Source organism: Aspergillus glaucus (assembly GCF_001890805.1).
Source record: "Aspergillus glaucus CBS 516.65 unplaced genomic scaffold ASPGLscaffold_2, whole genome shotgun sequence".
Classification (NCBI taxonomy): domain Eukaryota; kingdom Fungi; phylum Ascomycota; class Eurotiomycetes; order Eurotiales; family Aspergillaceae; genus Aspergillus; species Aspergillus glaucus.
In genome coordinates, this window is record NW_019170454.1 from 1,466,152 (window position 1) to 1,480,384 (window position 14,233).

The following is a 14,233-nucleotide window of genomic DNA, read 5'->3' on the forward strand; positions in this document are numbered from 1 at the left end:
TAATGCGGACAGTTATTGTGCAACTATACCAATAGTCACCGTTGGGATATATATATCCTCCACCTGACCATATCACATGACTCGTAACCACGCACGTGGAAATGAATTAAGTTGGATCTATGATCTTCAACAGAGATAGTAAGCTTGATAAATATTTTAAATTAAAAGTTGGATCCGATGACCAGTTTTCATGCAGATGCGTATGTTCTGGTTGGTTTTCAGACAAGGTATGGTTTAGTATACGGCGATATCCATTGATTAACGACGCATTGGAGAATGTAGACTTGATTATCGATTCAAGAGTATCTAACTATATTCATAAGCTCGTGTGATTTGTACACATTGAACCTCCTATGCTATGATCACCACCTTCCGGATACATGCCATAGGATAATTCATTGTAACCAAATGCAAATGATCCCCCGACGGACGTCAATCCATGACTCTCATCAGTCAGAGTTTGGTCGAGTGATCCAGGTGCTGATGACAAGCAGATATCCATGCCAAAATCTGAACAGCATCGTCATGGTTGGTCTGCTGCACACTGTCATTCGACGGTCATGGCTAGAGCATTTGGACCAGGGCAATTCCAGATTGGTGTCCTCCTGAGTGGATGCAGAAGCACAGAAGTGGCAATGAGTGCGCGACCCAAAGTGGCTATGTTCTGCACTTAGTTCAGGCACACGCGCGATTCGCATCTTGCGGCTTCTGTATGACTTAACGATGTAACTCCATAGCCTGTCGATCAACTATCTGGCAGTTTTGTCGTCCGCGGCACCATCCCCTGCGCCATCCAATCGCACTTTCTTTGCTCTGCGCTTCTGCTCCCGTTTTGACAACGACTTCTCGGCCTCTTCGGGTGTTGGCTCCGCTTTCCTCTTCAGAGTGTCCGCATTTGCTTCTGTTTGAGGTGTAGCCTTTTTAGCCGCTCCCTTCTTCTTTGGTTGTGCGTCTTCGACCTTCGGTTTCTCCCCGCCGTAGACGACATCGATAGCCCCACGCCAGCTGGTCCGCTTAAGCTTCGCCAGAGCAGTCACCTTCCTTGTTTCTTCGCAGATTGCCTCCTTGCCGCGTTCCTGTGACAAACCCCAGATGCATGCCAGATTGATCACATCCCAAGGCGCGCGCACCCCCAATGCCCTCCTAGCCTCACTTGATATGATAATACCCCTCCCGCGCGTGGCCCGAATAAGCGACATAGCATTCCCGATGAGGTTCCGTCGCGCGTCAAGTCCGCTTCCCGTGATGCCGGATCCGTAGCAAATCTCAAACCGAATACCGCGCTCAATGGCAGCAGAGAGCATCTTGAATTTTAAATGGAATGGGATTCGCTCGGAGAAGTCAAGGGAGATCAGATCGCATTCCAAGTTGGTACAAGCGTTCAGTAGTGACTTCTCGTTCGTGGGACGTAGCGCGACCAGGTCATATGCTTGTGTCAGGCTGGTAAGGCGCTGGTTTTGTGAGGGATCGGAGAGGATGAGATTCAGACGAGTGAGTAGGTCTAGGGATTTCGGAGCATTTGCAGGCGCGGCTGGGGGTGCTAGGTTTGGAGGGAGTTTTCCACTGATCGTCTGAGAGAGCGCAACGGTTGTGTAACCGACTAAGAGCAGTCAGGTCAGCTTCTCATGTGGTCTTTAAATGCCGAAGAATAGGCAGTGGAAACAGGCAAGTGACGTACTCTCCGCGAGGAAATTCAAGGTGTGAGAGATCTCAGGATCATCCGAGCTGTAGGGAACGTTGAGATCGTAGAACATTTTGGCTGTTTTAAATGGCTATGAGCCTCTCGATCTGACTTGGATGCGTAGCTCACAGCTATCCCAGAAAGGCAATCGAAAAATCGCGCCGGATCAATACATTTCCGAATCGCCGGAATCTCCCCACAACAAGCGGTCCCGTGACTGCCTGGGCGGAACGAACGAATGCCTGCAGTCTCGGTCATCACCAGAATTGCCAACTGTGTTTGTCTGTGTCTCCCCATCTTTTGCCTCTTTTTTTGCTCGCTTTGGGACGATAGCAACGGCTGCGCGGTTTGGACAAGGCAAGGCTCATTTGCTCTTGGTCTTGCAGCTGCTGTTATCTGTCCTCTGACCTCAATTTTTCCTCATCTCCTGTCGGCGCCCTCTCTTCTTGTTACGTGCGCTTTGTACCCCGCCACAGCTTCGTCTCCTGATATATCAATCGATTGTGGGCCGTTTCGGAAATCTGCTTGTGAGCAGCCGCCATTCACAATGGCGCGCGTTTATGCAGACGTCAATGAGCGTATGCCCCGGTCCTACTGGGATTATGACAGTGTGAACATTTCGTGGGGTGTGTTGGAAAACTACGAAGTGGTCCGCAAGATTGGTAAGCTTTTTCGTACTTTGCGCCTTGTTTTACATCGAAGAATAGCTGGAACGCAGAATACAGTCGGCTTGCAATGCGAAACGAATGCTAATGGCGTCGATTGATAGGCCGGGGAAAATATTCCGAAGTGTTCGAGGGCATCAATGTCGTCAACTACCAGAAGTGTGTCATCAAGGTCCTCAAGCCGGTCAAGAAGAAGAAGATTAAGCGTGAGATCAAGATTCTTCAGAACCTGGCGGGTGGTCCCAACGTGGTAGCCCTGCTTGATGTCGTTCGCGATAGCCAGAGCAAAACACCGAGCTTGGTTTTTGAATACGTGAACAACACGGACTTCCGCACGCTGTATCCCCGGTTCACCGACTACGACGTCCGCTTCTATGTTCACGAACTCTTGAAGGCGCTGGACTTCTGTCACAGCAAGGGAATCATGCACCGTGATGTTAAGCCACACAATGTTATGATTGACCACGACAAGAAGAAGGTTTGTTTGGGCCCCAGGTGTCTTGTGATTGCGTGCGCTAACATTTTCTTAGCTGCGTCTGATCGATTGGGGTCTTGCCGAATTCTACCACAAGGGCACAGAGTACAACGTTCGGGTTGCGTCGCGATACTTTAAGGGTCCGGAGCTGCTCGTCGACTTCCAGGAATACGACTACTCACTCGACATGTGGTCGTTGGGCGCCATGTTTGCGTCCATGATCTTCCGCAAGGAACCGTTCTTCCACGGAAACAGCAACTCCGACCAATTGGTTAAGATCGCCAAGGTTCTAGGAACGGAGGAGCTCTTCGAATACTTGGACAAGTATGACATCGAATTGGATCCACAGTATGACGAGATCCTCACACGGTTCCCCCGGAAGCCGTGGCGCTCATTCGTCAATGCTGAGAATCAACGATTCGTCAGCGATGAAGCAATTGATTTCCTGGACAAACTTTTACGATACGACCATGCTGTATGTCTTTCGTTCCTTGGTTATTCCGTCGTTCGCTTGTGCTAACCATTTTTAGGAACGACTTACTGCCCAGGAGGCCATGGCCCACCCATACTTTGCGCCTGTTCGCGCAGCAGAGCAGTCTGGGCGGAACAACACAACATCCTAAAGAAATAAAGCTGGACACTACGACTCGAATTTTCTTACTATATCAACCATGCAATCGCTCCGGTTCTTGTCTCAGCGGCCGCTGTAGTCAGTGGCAGATAATAACGTTCTGATTATGGCCAGTTTGCTCAAATGCTTTTCGAGTTGGTTCTCTTGAAATGGATGGATAGAGGTGGATAGAAGGAGGAGGGAGATTCAGACGACAGAGGGGAGTGGCGTACGGTCCAGCGTCGTGCTGGACGTGAACTGAACTGCAGTGAAAGTGGTGAGGCAAGGAATTCGGAGCGAAGACGACGCTGATGACAGATGATATACACCTAATCTGTTGGGTATTTGGCCCATATCTCACCTCAATCCTCTTTGGCGTATTCAGCGAGTGAAATCTATCTAACTATCTGACGATGTCTTCGGAGTGGGATGAACATTTTGTTTCTTGTTCTGCTCTATGTAACCACCTACATGCAAATATGGCAACTACACCTCATTTCTTTGGTTTTGACACTTTCAATTTCTCGTAATTTCTGGATGGTGTTTTGGCAATCTTTACAATTTCTTTGCTCGTTCTGCAAGGCTTTATGGGAGTGAGGTAGAATCAATGCAATTGTTCGAGTCGTCTTCTATACTTGTAGCATACTCGATGCGTCAACATCACGTGACCTGACTCATTCTTTTCTCTGGTCCACGCCTAAAAAAGACATGAAGAAGAAGCCAAAGAAAACGACGCTCAATTGCGATCAATTCCACCACTGTTACATAGTAAAACCGCTCCATGGGCTCTTCTTGAACCCCACCAGGGCCCCCTCCGATTCGTCCCAGACTTCCGCTGCAAAAAAAAAAAAAAAAAAAAAAAAGCGCCCGCACAACCAGAACCCCTCCACCCCTCCGAGTGCTGTTTGGTGTCTCCGGTGTCCAAGATACTTATCCGGCAGTTAGTGGCGCGAGCGGCGCCTAGGAGATTCACTCCTCCAACGTTATTATATCGTCCATTTTCCAGAATGTCTGCTCCCAATCCGGGTGAGTGCTTATCGGGCCCGGTTTAGCGGGTGACTCATGTCTGCTATTGAGAATTGCAAGTTGCTAACAGTCTTGTGTTGCTTGCAGTTGGTGAGCCACCGGCTCCCATGAAGGACCTCGCTCCTCAAGCTGAAGAACAGACCAGAAACCAGAACCTCAGTGATGCGACAAAGGACCCCCAGGCCGCACAGGAGGCCGCCGCAGCTCCGAAAGTGAAGAGCGAGAAGGAGTGTTTGTACTCGGATACCTGGAATTGTTGGCTATCATGGACATCCGTTGACGGTTGTGATTTGATATAGTGGAACGTGACCGCAAGAAGGCCGAAAAGGCGAAGAAATTCGCAGAGAAGCAGGCCAAGGCTGCCTCCGCCAAACCCGCTGCCCCCAAGGCCGAGAAAAAGGCCCCGAAGCCCGAGAAGGACAAGACGACCGATGCCTACGACCCCGGTGCTATCGAGTCCGGCCGGTATGAATGGTGGGAGAACCGTGATCTCTTCAAGCCCGAGTTCGGTGCCGACGGCAGAGTCTTGCCGGCTGGTAACTTCGTCATTCCTATTCCTCCTCCCAACGTTACCGGTTCTCTGCACATGGGCCATGCCCTTACGAACGCTTTGCAGGATACTATGATCCGTTGGCAGCGGATGAAAGGTAAGACGACCCTGTGGCTGCCGGGTATGGACCATGCTGGTATCTCGACCCAGAGTGTTGTCGAGAAGATGTTGTGGAAGAAGGAACAGAAGACCCGCCACGACCTGGGCCGCGAGGAGTTCACAAAGCGCGTCTGGGAGTGGAAGCACGAGTACCACGCGAACATCAAGAATGCCCTGCGCAGAGTCGGTGGTTCCTTCGACTGGAGTCGTGAGGCCTTCACCATGGACGACAACCTGTCCGCAGCTGTTACCGAGACCTTCGTTCGCCTTCACGAAGAAGGTATCATTTACCGTGCCAACCGTCTGGTCAACTGGTGTGTTTCTTTGAACACCTCATTGTCCAACCTAGAAGTTGAGAACAAGGAGGTCGAGGGCCGTACACTCCTTGATGTTCCCGGCTACGAGAGAAAGGTCGAGTTCGGTGTCTTGACTCACTTCTGCTACGAGATTGATGGCACCAAGGAGAGAATCGAGATTGCTACCACTCGTCCTGAGACCATGATTGGTGACACTGGTATTGCTGTCCACCCCACCGACAAGCGCTACCAGCACTTGATTGGCAAGCACGCTCGTCACCCCTTCGTCGACCGTCTCCTCCCCATTGTTGCCGACCAGGATGTCGACCCCGAGTTCGGTACTGGTGCCGTGAAGATTACCCCCGCCCACGACTTCAACGATTTCAACCGCGGAAAGGCCCACAACCTTGAGTTCATCTCCGTCATGAACGACGACGGTACCTACAACAAGAAGGCTGGCATCTTCGCCGGTGTGAAGCGGTTCGACGCCCGTTACAAGGTCATCGACCTCCTGAAGGAGCAGGGCTTGTACGTCAAGTGGGAGCACAACCCTATGAAGATCCCCCGCTGTGCCAAGTCAAACGATGTTATCGAGCCTATCTTGAAGCCCCAGTGGTGGATGAGGATGCAGGGCCTTGCTGAGCCCGCCATCAAGGCCGTCGAGGATGGTGACATTATCATCCGTCCCGAGACTGCTGAGAAGAGCTACTTCCGCTGGATGAGAAACATCAACGACTGGTGTCTGTCGCGGCAGCTCTGGTGGGGTCACCAGGCTCCTGCTTACCTTGTCCAGATCGAGGGACAGGATGTTGATGACAGCGATGGTGACTACTGGGTTACTGGCCGCTCTGAAGAAGAGGCTAAGCAGAAGGCCGCTGCCAAGTTCCCCGGAAAGAAGTTCACCTTGGCTCGCGATCCTGACGTTCTTGACACCTGGTTCTCGTCTGGCTTGTGGCCTTTCTCTACTCTTGGCTGGCCTAAGCAGACTCACGACTTGGAGACCCTGTACCCTACCTCCGTTCTGGAGACTGGCTGGGATATCCTCTTCTTCTGGGTTGCCAGAATGATCATGCTTGGTATTAAGATGACTGGCAAGGTTCCCTTTAAGGAAGTGTACTGTCACTCCCTGATCAGAGATTCCGAGGGTCGTAAGATGTCCAAGTCTCTTGGTAACGTCGTTGACCCTCTTGATGTTATGGAGGGTATCCAGCTCGAGAAGCTCCACTCCAAGCTTCTCGCTGGTAACCTTGCCGATAAGGAGGTTGCCACTGCTACCAAGTACCAGAAGAAGGCATTCCCCAAGGGTATTCCTGAGTGCGGTGCTGATGCTCTGCGCTTTGCTCTCGTTTCTTACACTACTGGTGGTGGTGACATTGCGTTCGACATTCAGGTCATCCACGGATACCGTCGTTTCTGTAACAAGATCTACCAGGCCACTAAGTATGTGCTTGGCAAGTTGGGCGAGGACTTCAGACCTCAGCCCACTCCCGCAAAGACTGGCAGGGAATCTCTGGCAGAGCGCTGGATCTTGCACAAGTTCAACACCGCCGCCAAGGAGGTGGACCGGGCTCTGGAGCAGCGTGAGTTCAACATCGCCGCCACTACTGTCTACCAGTACTGGTACAGCCAACTCTGCGACGTCTTCCTCGAGAACTCCAAGTCCCTCCTGGCTCCTGAACTTCCCGCTGAGGTGCAGCAATCCGCCAAGGAGACCCTCTACACCGCTCTCGAGGGTGCCCTGACCATGATCCACCCTATCATGCCCTTCGTCACCGAGAACCTCTGGCAGCGTCTCCCCCGCCGCCCCGAAGACAACACCGTCTCGATCATGAAGGCCCGCTTCCCCGAGTACAGGCCCGAGTTCGACGACCCGGCCGCCGCCGCCGCCTACGAGCTCATCCTCAACACCTCCAAGGCCATCCGCTCCATCCTCGCCCAGTATGAAGTCAAGACCAAGGGCGACATCATCGTCCAGACCTACGACGCCACCAGCTATAAGACCATCTCCGACGAACTCTCCATCGTCAAGTCTCTTGGTGGCAAGAACCTGGGTGAACTCAGCGTCCACGGTCCTGAGGAGACCAACCGTCCCAACGGCTGCGTTGTCTTTGCCGTCGGTGCTGAAGCTGCCGTCTACCTCCGCGTCTCCAAGGAAGTCGCTCTCGAGCAGGAGGAGAAGGCCAAGGCTAGCCTGGAGAAGTCGCGTGATTCCGTGCGCCGCCAGCAGACCCTTGTCACCGGTGCTGGGTGGAAGGAGAAGGCTAAGCCTGAGGTGCGGGAGGCTGAGGAGAAGAAGTTGAAGGATGCGGAGAGTGAGTCTGCGCGGTTGGAGGAGCAGATTAAGGAGTTTGAGAGATTGCGCTTGGAATAAAATTGCTGGACAGTCTTGTAACGTTTGTTGATTAGGTTTATGAATCTCAGTTCAATTACTGTATATGCATATCGCTTGGTACAATGCCGTAGGAGCTCAGCAGCTTTGGTTCTATCTATCTGCTTTTCATAACCCATTACTCTCCGTAGAGATTCCTTAGCCCATGCATTGTGTGCCTTGTACATGATATCACGTGATATTTCTCTTTTTTTTTTTTTTTTTTTTTATGCCATTGTGTTGAACTACGCTTAACCAGTCCATCTTTTGCACCTTTCTTCATTTTTCAATAATTTTCTTCTTTTTTCGCGGACTTGTTTCTATCTGGACCTAACTCTTGTTTTTGTCCCTTGTGATTGGTTGGTAGAGGCTAGACTTAAGCTTATCGATAAGAGTGCCAAGACCGACCTCCAAAACTTTTCGCTCCGCCTTTTTTTTTATCCAAAGTCAACGTCTGCGACGAGAAAAACCAACATCTCCCACAGAAAAAATGGCATCGATGTTGAGAGAAGTGTATGTCAATCGCAACTATCGCCCAGTCCAAAAAGAATAATACTAACTAAAATAGCAAACCCAAAAACCCGCGCACAGCGCGCCTCCTCAAAGCCAAGGAGCCCCAACTCGTCGAAGGCCCCAAACGCACCCTCCTCCTCCACGGCTCAAAATGCCCAACCGCCGTGCACACCATCCTCAAGACTTTCCACTCCCTCACAAAACCGGACTCTGTCCTCTTCCACAAGAAGAATGAACACATCCGCCCGTTCGAAACCACCGAGAGCCTCGAGTTCCTGGCCAACAAGAACGAGGCCGGAATGGTCGTGTTCGGAAACAGCAGCAAGAAGCGGCCCAACTGCATCACGCTCATGCGCGTGTTCGACTCGAAGACGCTCGATATGTGCGAGATGATGCTTCTCCCGGGTCAGAGTGCTGAGGATGCGGTTCCTGCAATGAATAATCTCACGATGCATATTGGGGTTGGGTTACGGCCGATGCTGATTTTTGCGGGGAGTCCATGGGATGATGAGACTTCGACGGCGCATGTTATGCTCAAGAGCATGTTTACTGATATGTTCAAGGGCGAGGAGGGGGATAAGATTGATGTTGAGGGGTTGCAGTATGCGCTTATGGTTAGTGCTGAGGAGCCTGCGCAGGGTCTTGCCCCTGTGATTCACCTGCGGTGGTATAAGTTGCGGACTAAGCGGAGTGGTCACAAGCTTCCTCGCGTTGAGTTGGATGAGATAGGTCCTAAGTTGGACTTTAAGATTGGTCGTTTGCAGGAGGCGCCGCGGGATGTTATGAAGGCGGCTATGAAGCAGGGCAAGAGGCCGAACGAGGAGGTTAGGTTGAAGAAGAACATTGGTATGGATGCTATTGGTGACAAGATTGGTCGTGTGCACTTGGCCAAGCAGGATCTGGGTGGCTTGCAGACTAGGAAGATGAAGGGATTGAAGCGTCGTGCTGGTGTTGAGTCGGATGAGGAGGACCAGGATATGATGGATGTTGACGACGAGGTTTCGGAGGACGAGGGTCGCAAGAGGACACGGACGGAATAAGGATATAACATCTGTGATTAATCATGCATTTCTTCTGTTTCGCACTTGGCGTTTCCGGTTGGATTGGTGATTTTTGACTTGCGCGAGCAAGTTTGTTTGAATAAGCTGTCTGTTTTTGCACAGATAAAAGTCTGCATTTATTGACCTTGAAATTTCTGGTTTTGAACCCTATCTACATTACAGATTATTATGGATTCTTTATTTCCGGATGAGAATCATGCCCTCGCTGCTTGTTGACCGACAGGGCCTAACGGGGGTGCAAGTAACGATTGGAAACCGGGTAACCGGGTGTGAACTATATTCCCCCAAGACGGAGGTTGTGCAGCTGGCGCATTCCCGTTCTCAACACCATTATTAGGAGAAGCGTCTCCTTCAACATCACTCTCATCTGACGACTCATCCCCAACCACTACCTCTTGTTCCACCTCGACCACGACCCCCTCAGCACCACCCACCTGACTCCTCGGCTTCCGCTTCATCCTCTGCCCTTCCGTAACCCTCCTCCTCACCGGCGTAGAACTCTTTAACCAAGCATACACCGTCCCCCACCCCGCCGTCATCGCCTCCTTCGTAACCGGATCCCGCAACAACCGTTCCCAGTCCCCAGGCGATATATCAGGTAGATTCCTTTTTCCGTAGATGTGTGGCCGCGGCCGATGATGCTGCGCTGGTAGCCCATTTCGTGGAGACGGGAGAAGTTCGATTTGCTGTATTTGGTGTTGTGGGTGGTTATGAGGTGGTTTTGGATGTCTGGGAGGGAGACGATGGGGTGCGTTTCGACGTAGGTGCGGAGGTTCTGGGGTTATTAGTATTCTGACCGTTTTGTATTGAGCAAGCTTGTTTGTTTTTTTTTTTTTTTTTTTTTTGGTTTGCGATTCGCATTCAGGATTGACTCCTCTCCTCCCATCAGCCACAACGATATGAAAGCAAGACTACATACTTCCAGAAATTGATCATTAAATGAGCGCGGTCGCCCCATTGGTCTGGGCGGTTCTGTTCGAGGCGGCGTTGAAGTCCCGTATGTACTCAGGCTATGCGCCATGCGTCGCAGAGTTCCATGTGAGACTCCGTGGACCTGACATATCTGGGGGTATGGTTCGCGGCGGAAGAGAGCCGCTGTTATCTGTCGTCTTTAGTCTTCTGTTAAGCGAGCACCGGGCATTTTGTCTGTTTATCGTGCCTTGTCAAGCAGGGAAGATGGGAAGAGAATGTGTGTTTGTGCTACGCGACATGTTGACGGGAGTTGATCTATCATCCGCAGATCGGCAGCTGAGGTTCTTGGCATTGAGTGTTGTAGCAATGCAGTATCCCACGAAGTATTCATTTGTGCTTCTAGTTATCTGTTATATTCCCTGTAAGTCAATCATCCCCGAAAGAATTCAAGTAATCCCCGAAGAATGCTCACCAGACCATATGTCACGTGACAATGACGTCGCGCTCGGCACGCTTCACATGCCGAGGCAACTTTTCCACGACGCCGAACAAAAGTGGCCGCTCTGTTCTCTCCTCCATCTTATCGCTAACAAGAGGGGACGCAGTTTGACGCCTGAAGAGTTGAAAGTCACGATCGCTAGACTTGCTCTAATCCCATGGTTCTCTTGCGATCTATCCCGATACAGATAAATCAAGCGGCAACGGCCTGCCTTTCGTTTTCATAATGAGCCGAGGTCCCGATATTATGGAGGCGCTGGTGGTAAGGATACTCTATTGCTGGGTGAGGATATACTTGGGATGTGGTGGCTGATCTGTGTATAGTCTCGTCTGGATGCTATCGTCTTGGATCGTGACCTTGCACCTTTGCTGTCTTTGCTCAAGGGTGTTCGGAATGGTGTCGTTTACGGGTCGAAAGTGCGGTTTCCGCACGCTTTGGTGTATGTGAAGCCCTTCCTGGACGGTTTATTCTGGATAACACTGACGATGTTTTTTTTTTTTTTTTTTTTTTTTTTTCTCTGCAGGATGATATTCCTTTTCCGCTCCGGAACGTAAGACAGCCTCCCGTCGACTCGGTTATCCCTATACTGATCCATCCACAGCCTCCGCGAAAAGGCCAAGCTCGTCCTGAAAGCCACGCAAACGCACGCCCGTAACCTCGCAACGTTCGCTCTCATATACAAGAGCTCCATGCTCGCGCTGCGAAACCTAAACACGTCCAGCGCCGGGAAGGAGAACCGCTACGATAGCTTCTTCGCAGGATTACTGGGAGGATACGCTGTTTTTGGCCGGAACCAGACAAGCGTCACCCAGCAGGTATTTCACCCATCCCGTATAACATAAATCAGAAAAAAAAAAAAAAAAAAGCTAACGACGGCAGATCGTCATCTACGTCTTCGCCCGCGTGGCCCTCTCCCTCGCCAAACTCTCCGTCGAACCTAACATGCACCCGCTCTCACACCTCATCACCCCCGAAGCTCGTTCCCAGATCAAAGACAATGCATGGCCGGTCTTTGCAAGTCTCAGCTGGGCTTCTGTCATGTACATCTTCCGCTGGTACCCGGAGACGCTGGTTTCGAGTTTGAGGAGCAGTATGGTTTATATGTATGTCTTCTTTCCTTGGTTACTGTTATTGAGTGTCGTGTTTGTACTGACCTGTGGCAGCTACGCGGACTCGGACCACTGGAACTCGTTCCGGAACTTCTTAATACACAATAAATAGATTGGTGATAGGTTGGCTGTTTTGGCGTATGGATTGGTCATCATTGTTAATCCTTGTTCATTCTTAATGTATATAGCGTACCTCGGCCGACTGGGCTGTGTTGATGGTCATTAATCTTATTGTTAGTATTCATTGTGTTGTCGAGTGTGGTTCGATATCTTTACATGAGCTTGGTATATCATTTGGAATTGACAACGTTAGCCTGATCATCCCGATTGTAGAAGATTCGCCCTGGATAACACGCTCAGCCCACGCCCGTATCAGCGTGAATCCCGGTAGTGGTTATTCCCAGGACTCGCATTGAACATTACCACAAGTCATGTATACAAAGTATAGCAAACGCCAGATATTAATCCCACACCCCTTGGTTACTATAACGCATTATGATCTGCGTTCCGAGAGTCTGTACGGTATATCCCTGGAATTGCACGGAACCACCACATGGGCGCAGTGATGCAGCAGGCTGCGTGGTCTTTCCCCGGTAGCCAGTAACCAATAAACGCGCTACCATATACCTGTACAGCAGTTCACAACCACATGTCTTTCCAGGTTGCCGATTGGACCGAGTGGTAGTACAAAGTCATATCAGGAAGGCCGGGAAGCAGATCCGGCAATCACACTTCTGCAGACAAAAAGTACCTGACGAGAAACCATCATTGGACGAAAGGTTATGTATGCAAGGAAAACAAACGCCAGTTCCATGGATAAAAATAACAGAATAACAACACAAGCCATTGAACAACGACACGAAAGGGATAACCACATAACGCAAGGATGAACATTCGAAACCTTCCCCAACTTTTCTAAAACTGGAATAAAAGCCAATAGACATGGATATGCAATATGATTTCGGAGTGATACGAATATGTATGGATTCGACCGTAGAAGACTGTGGGGCCACCAGCATAGGATCCACCCTATCATGGTTTAGTGTCCGTCGCGGGCCGTAGAGTGGAACGGGATCTGACATAGTTACCCCGTACATATGCTCCGTGAACCATCATTTGCCAATACGATGTACATAACCGAATCACTATCAATGGGAAACCGAGCACTCTGTCGTGGACGACGGGAGAAAGCGGCAAGGCGAAAGTAGCGTAACGGCTTCTTGACGAGCACTAATAGACATGAAAAAGTAATAGAAGTAAGTCAGAAGAAATCAGGGATAAAGCTCGTCATACCTCTATTCGATTTTCAACTCCGGGTCCATTGGATATCTTGATTCGACGAAGTGTAAGAGGCGTTGCGTGTTCGGGCCAATCCAGCCACCCGCTCCAGCGACGTCTTCTTCCGACCGCTGAATGCCAACGTAGACCATATTGCCTTGTCTATTATTTGATCAAGTTAGAATGCACGTTCAGAACGGAGGATATAGATGCGAATTAAAGTGAGAAAATTACCCTTTATCCAACGAATCCTAGTAACCAGTAGCCGGCACAGCATATCCATCAGAGGGAGGGGAGCTCTGGCTGCCATACGATGTGCTGGGTGGCTGTTGGTTGGGGTTCGAGTTGTTCAGGTAAGAGCTTGGGTCTGAGGAAGAGAGTTGCGAGTTAGTTGGGTCGATGTTCGAGCTTCCGTCGAAGAAGAGCGGCTGGTTGATTTGGGGCATGTTCGCGCTCTGGTCGAAAGAGAGTGGTTGATTGAACTGGCTCATGTTCATGTTCGGGTCGAAGGGAGTCGGTTGGTGGCGCTTTGGCTGGTGCATGTTCGAGACCGAGTCGGAGGAAAGTGGCCGAGAGCGTTTGGTGGCTTGGTTCGTGCCTTCCATGACTGAACGTGGCGGTGAGTAGTGATCGGAGCAGATGGTGTAAGTGTATGACTATACTTAAAATGGATGGATGGATAGAAGATTCAGATGAAAGAGTGAAACGAGTAAATGGGAGTTGAGAGATGAAAGGTTCTGGGGGAGTCCCGCGCGAAGCTGTCAGGTACGATCTGGGCCGCGGTCAAATCAGTGCTTGTCGCCGCTCTTTCCTGCGCGCAGTCTAATCACGTACAATTTATATATGCAGAGAATGAGCCCAAGCAGAGCATTATTTGATAAATCAGTATATGATATTCAGATGAAACCAGATTTGCTTGACACTCCGGCCGAACATAATCCCCCTGACGGGTGCTCCCGAACCTTATCCCATGGTACATTCTTCGGGGCCACAACACGATTGAGACATCTAGTCCAAAATAAGTTCTCCGGAGGGTGCTTCTAGGGCTGGGGTCGATTCGGCCCAAGAGCCAATCCCGGAAAGATCTTCGG

At 50.6% G+C, this 14,233-nt stretch overlaps 6 protein-coding genes across 6 annotated transcripts; 3 read left to right on the forward strand and 3 right to left on the reverse strand.

Annotated features, from left to right (window-relative positions):
- Positions 1 to 270: 270 nt before the first annotated feature.
- Positions 271 to 1,789, reverse strand: ASPGLDRAFT_163490 (uncharacterized protein). Its single transcript, XM_022542546.1, has 2 exons — positions 1,679 to 1,789; positions 271 to 1,600 (listed from the first exon to the last, which is right to left on the reverse strand). Exons 1-2 carry the CDS (start codon positions 1,752 to 1,754, stop codon positions 750 to 752), a joined length of 927 nt encoding a protein of 308 aa, XP_022405477.1. The 5' UTR covers positions 1,755 to 1,789; the 3' UTR covers positions 271 to 749.
- Positions 1,790 to 2,228: 439 nt separating this feature from the next.
- On the forward strand, positions 2,229 to 3,444 carry ASPGLDRAFT_22274 (casein kinase II subunit alpha/alpha'; the record flags this gene model as incomplete). The annotated part of the gene is made up of 4 exons (XM_022543166.1): positions 2,229 to 2,343; positions 2,451 to 2,824; positions 2,877 to 3,296; positions 3,352 to 3,444. 4 exons carry the CDS (start codon positions 2,229 to 2,231, stop codon positions 3,442 to 3,444), a joined length of 1,002 nt encoding a protein of 333 aa, XP_022405478.1.
- Positions 3,445 to 4,438: 994 nt separating this feature from the next.
- ASPGLDRAFT_63598 (valine--tRNA ligase) lies at positions 4,439 to 9,323 on the forward strand (the record flags this gene model as incomplete). Its single annotated transcript, XM_022548686.1, has 5 exons — positions 4,439 to 4,457; positions 4,545 to 4,688; positions 4,757 to 6,792; positions 6,940 to 7,714; positions 8,362 to 9,323. The coding sequence occupies 5 exons, from the start codon at positions 4,439 to 4,441 to the stop codon at positions 9,321 to 9,323; spliced, it is 3,936 nt and encodes a 1,311-aa protein (XP_022405479.1).
- Positions 9,324 to 9,538: 215 nt separating this feature from the next.
- ASPGLDRAFT_79243 (uncharacterized protein) lies at positions 9,539 to 10,640 on the reverse strand (the record flags this gene model as incomplete). Its single annotated transcript, XM_022550012.1, has 2 exons — positions 10,264 to 10,640; positions 9,539 to 10,030 (listed from the first exon to the last, which is right to left on the reverse strand). Exons 1-2 carry the CDS (start codon positions 10,363 to 10,365, stop codon positions 9,539 to 9,541), a joined length of 594 nt encoding a protein of 197 aa, XP_022405480.1. The 5' UTR covers positions 10,366 to 10,640.
- A 143-nt stretch (positions 10,641 to 10,783) lies between these two features.
- ASPGLDRAFT_42408 (Tim17/Tim22/Tim23/Pmp24 family protein) lies at positions 10,784 to 12,181 on the forward strand. Its single transcript, XM_022545599.1, has 6 exons — positions 10,784 to 11,016; positions 11,079 to 11,194; positions 11,279 to 11,305; positions 11,357 to 11,570; positions 11,635 to 11,858; positions 11,919 to 12,181. Exons 1-6 carry the CDS (start codon positions 10,981 to 10,983, stop codon positions 11,974 to 11,976), a joined length of 675 nt encoding a protein of 224 aa, XP_022405481.1. The 5' UTR covers positions 10,784 to 10,980; the 3' UTR covers positions 11,977 to 12,181.
- A 979-nt stretch (positions 12,182 to 13,160) lies between these two features.
- On the reverse strand, positions 13,161 to 13,976 carry ASPGLDRAFT_746449 (uncharacterized protein). Its single transcript, XM_022549743.1, has 3 exons — positions 13,805 to 13,976; positions 13,377 to 13,749; positions 13,161 to 13,304 (listed from the first exon to the last, which is right to left on the reverse strand). The coding sequence occupies exon 2, from the start codon at positions 13,745 to 13,747 to the stop codon at positions 13,394 to 13,396; it is 354 nt and encodes a 117-aa protein (XP_022405482.1). The 5' UTR covers positions 13,748 to 13,749; positions 13,805 to 13,976; the 3' UTR covers positions 13,161 to 13,304; positions 13,377 to 13,393.
- Positions 13,977 to 14,233: the final 257 nt, after the last annotated feature.

Excerpts from the sequence above, each read along its gene's own strand:
- ASPGLDRAFT_163490 (XM_022542546.1), bottom strand. The coding sequence starts at position 1,754 with ATGTTCTACGATCTCAACGTTCCCTACAGCTCGGATGATCCTGAGATC. Across the intron at positions 1,601-1,678 it reads CTTGAATTTCCTCGCGGAGA|TCGGTTACACAACCGTTGCG; the intron begins GTACGTCACTTG and ends GACTGCTCTTAG.
- ASPGLDRAFT_42408 (XM_022545599.1), top strand. The coding sequence starts at position 10,981 with ATGAGCCGAGGTCCCGATATTATGGAGGCGCTGGTG. Across the intron at positions 11,017-11,078 it reads ATATTATGGAGGCGCTGGTG|TCTCGTCTGGATGCTATCGT; the intron begins GTAAGGATACTC and ends ATCTGTGTATAG. Across the intron at positions 11,306-11,356 it reads TTCCTTTTCCGCTCCGGAAC|CCTCCGCGAAAAGGCCAAGC; the intron begins GTAAGACAGCCT and ends ATCCATCCACAG.
- ASPGLDRAFT_746449 (XM_022549743.1), bottom strand. The coding sequence starts at position 13,747 with ATGGAAGGCACGAACCAAGCCACCAAACGCTCTCGGCCACTTTCCTCC.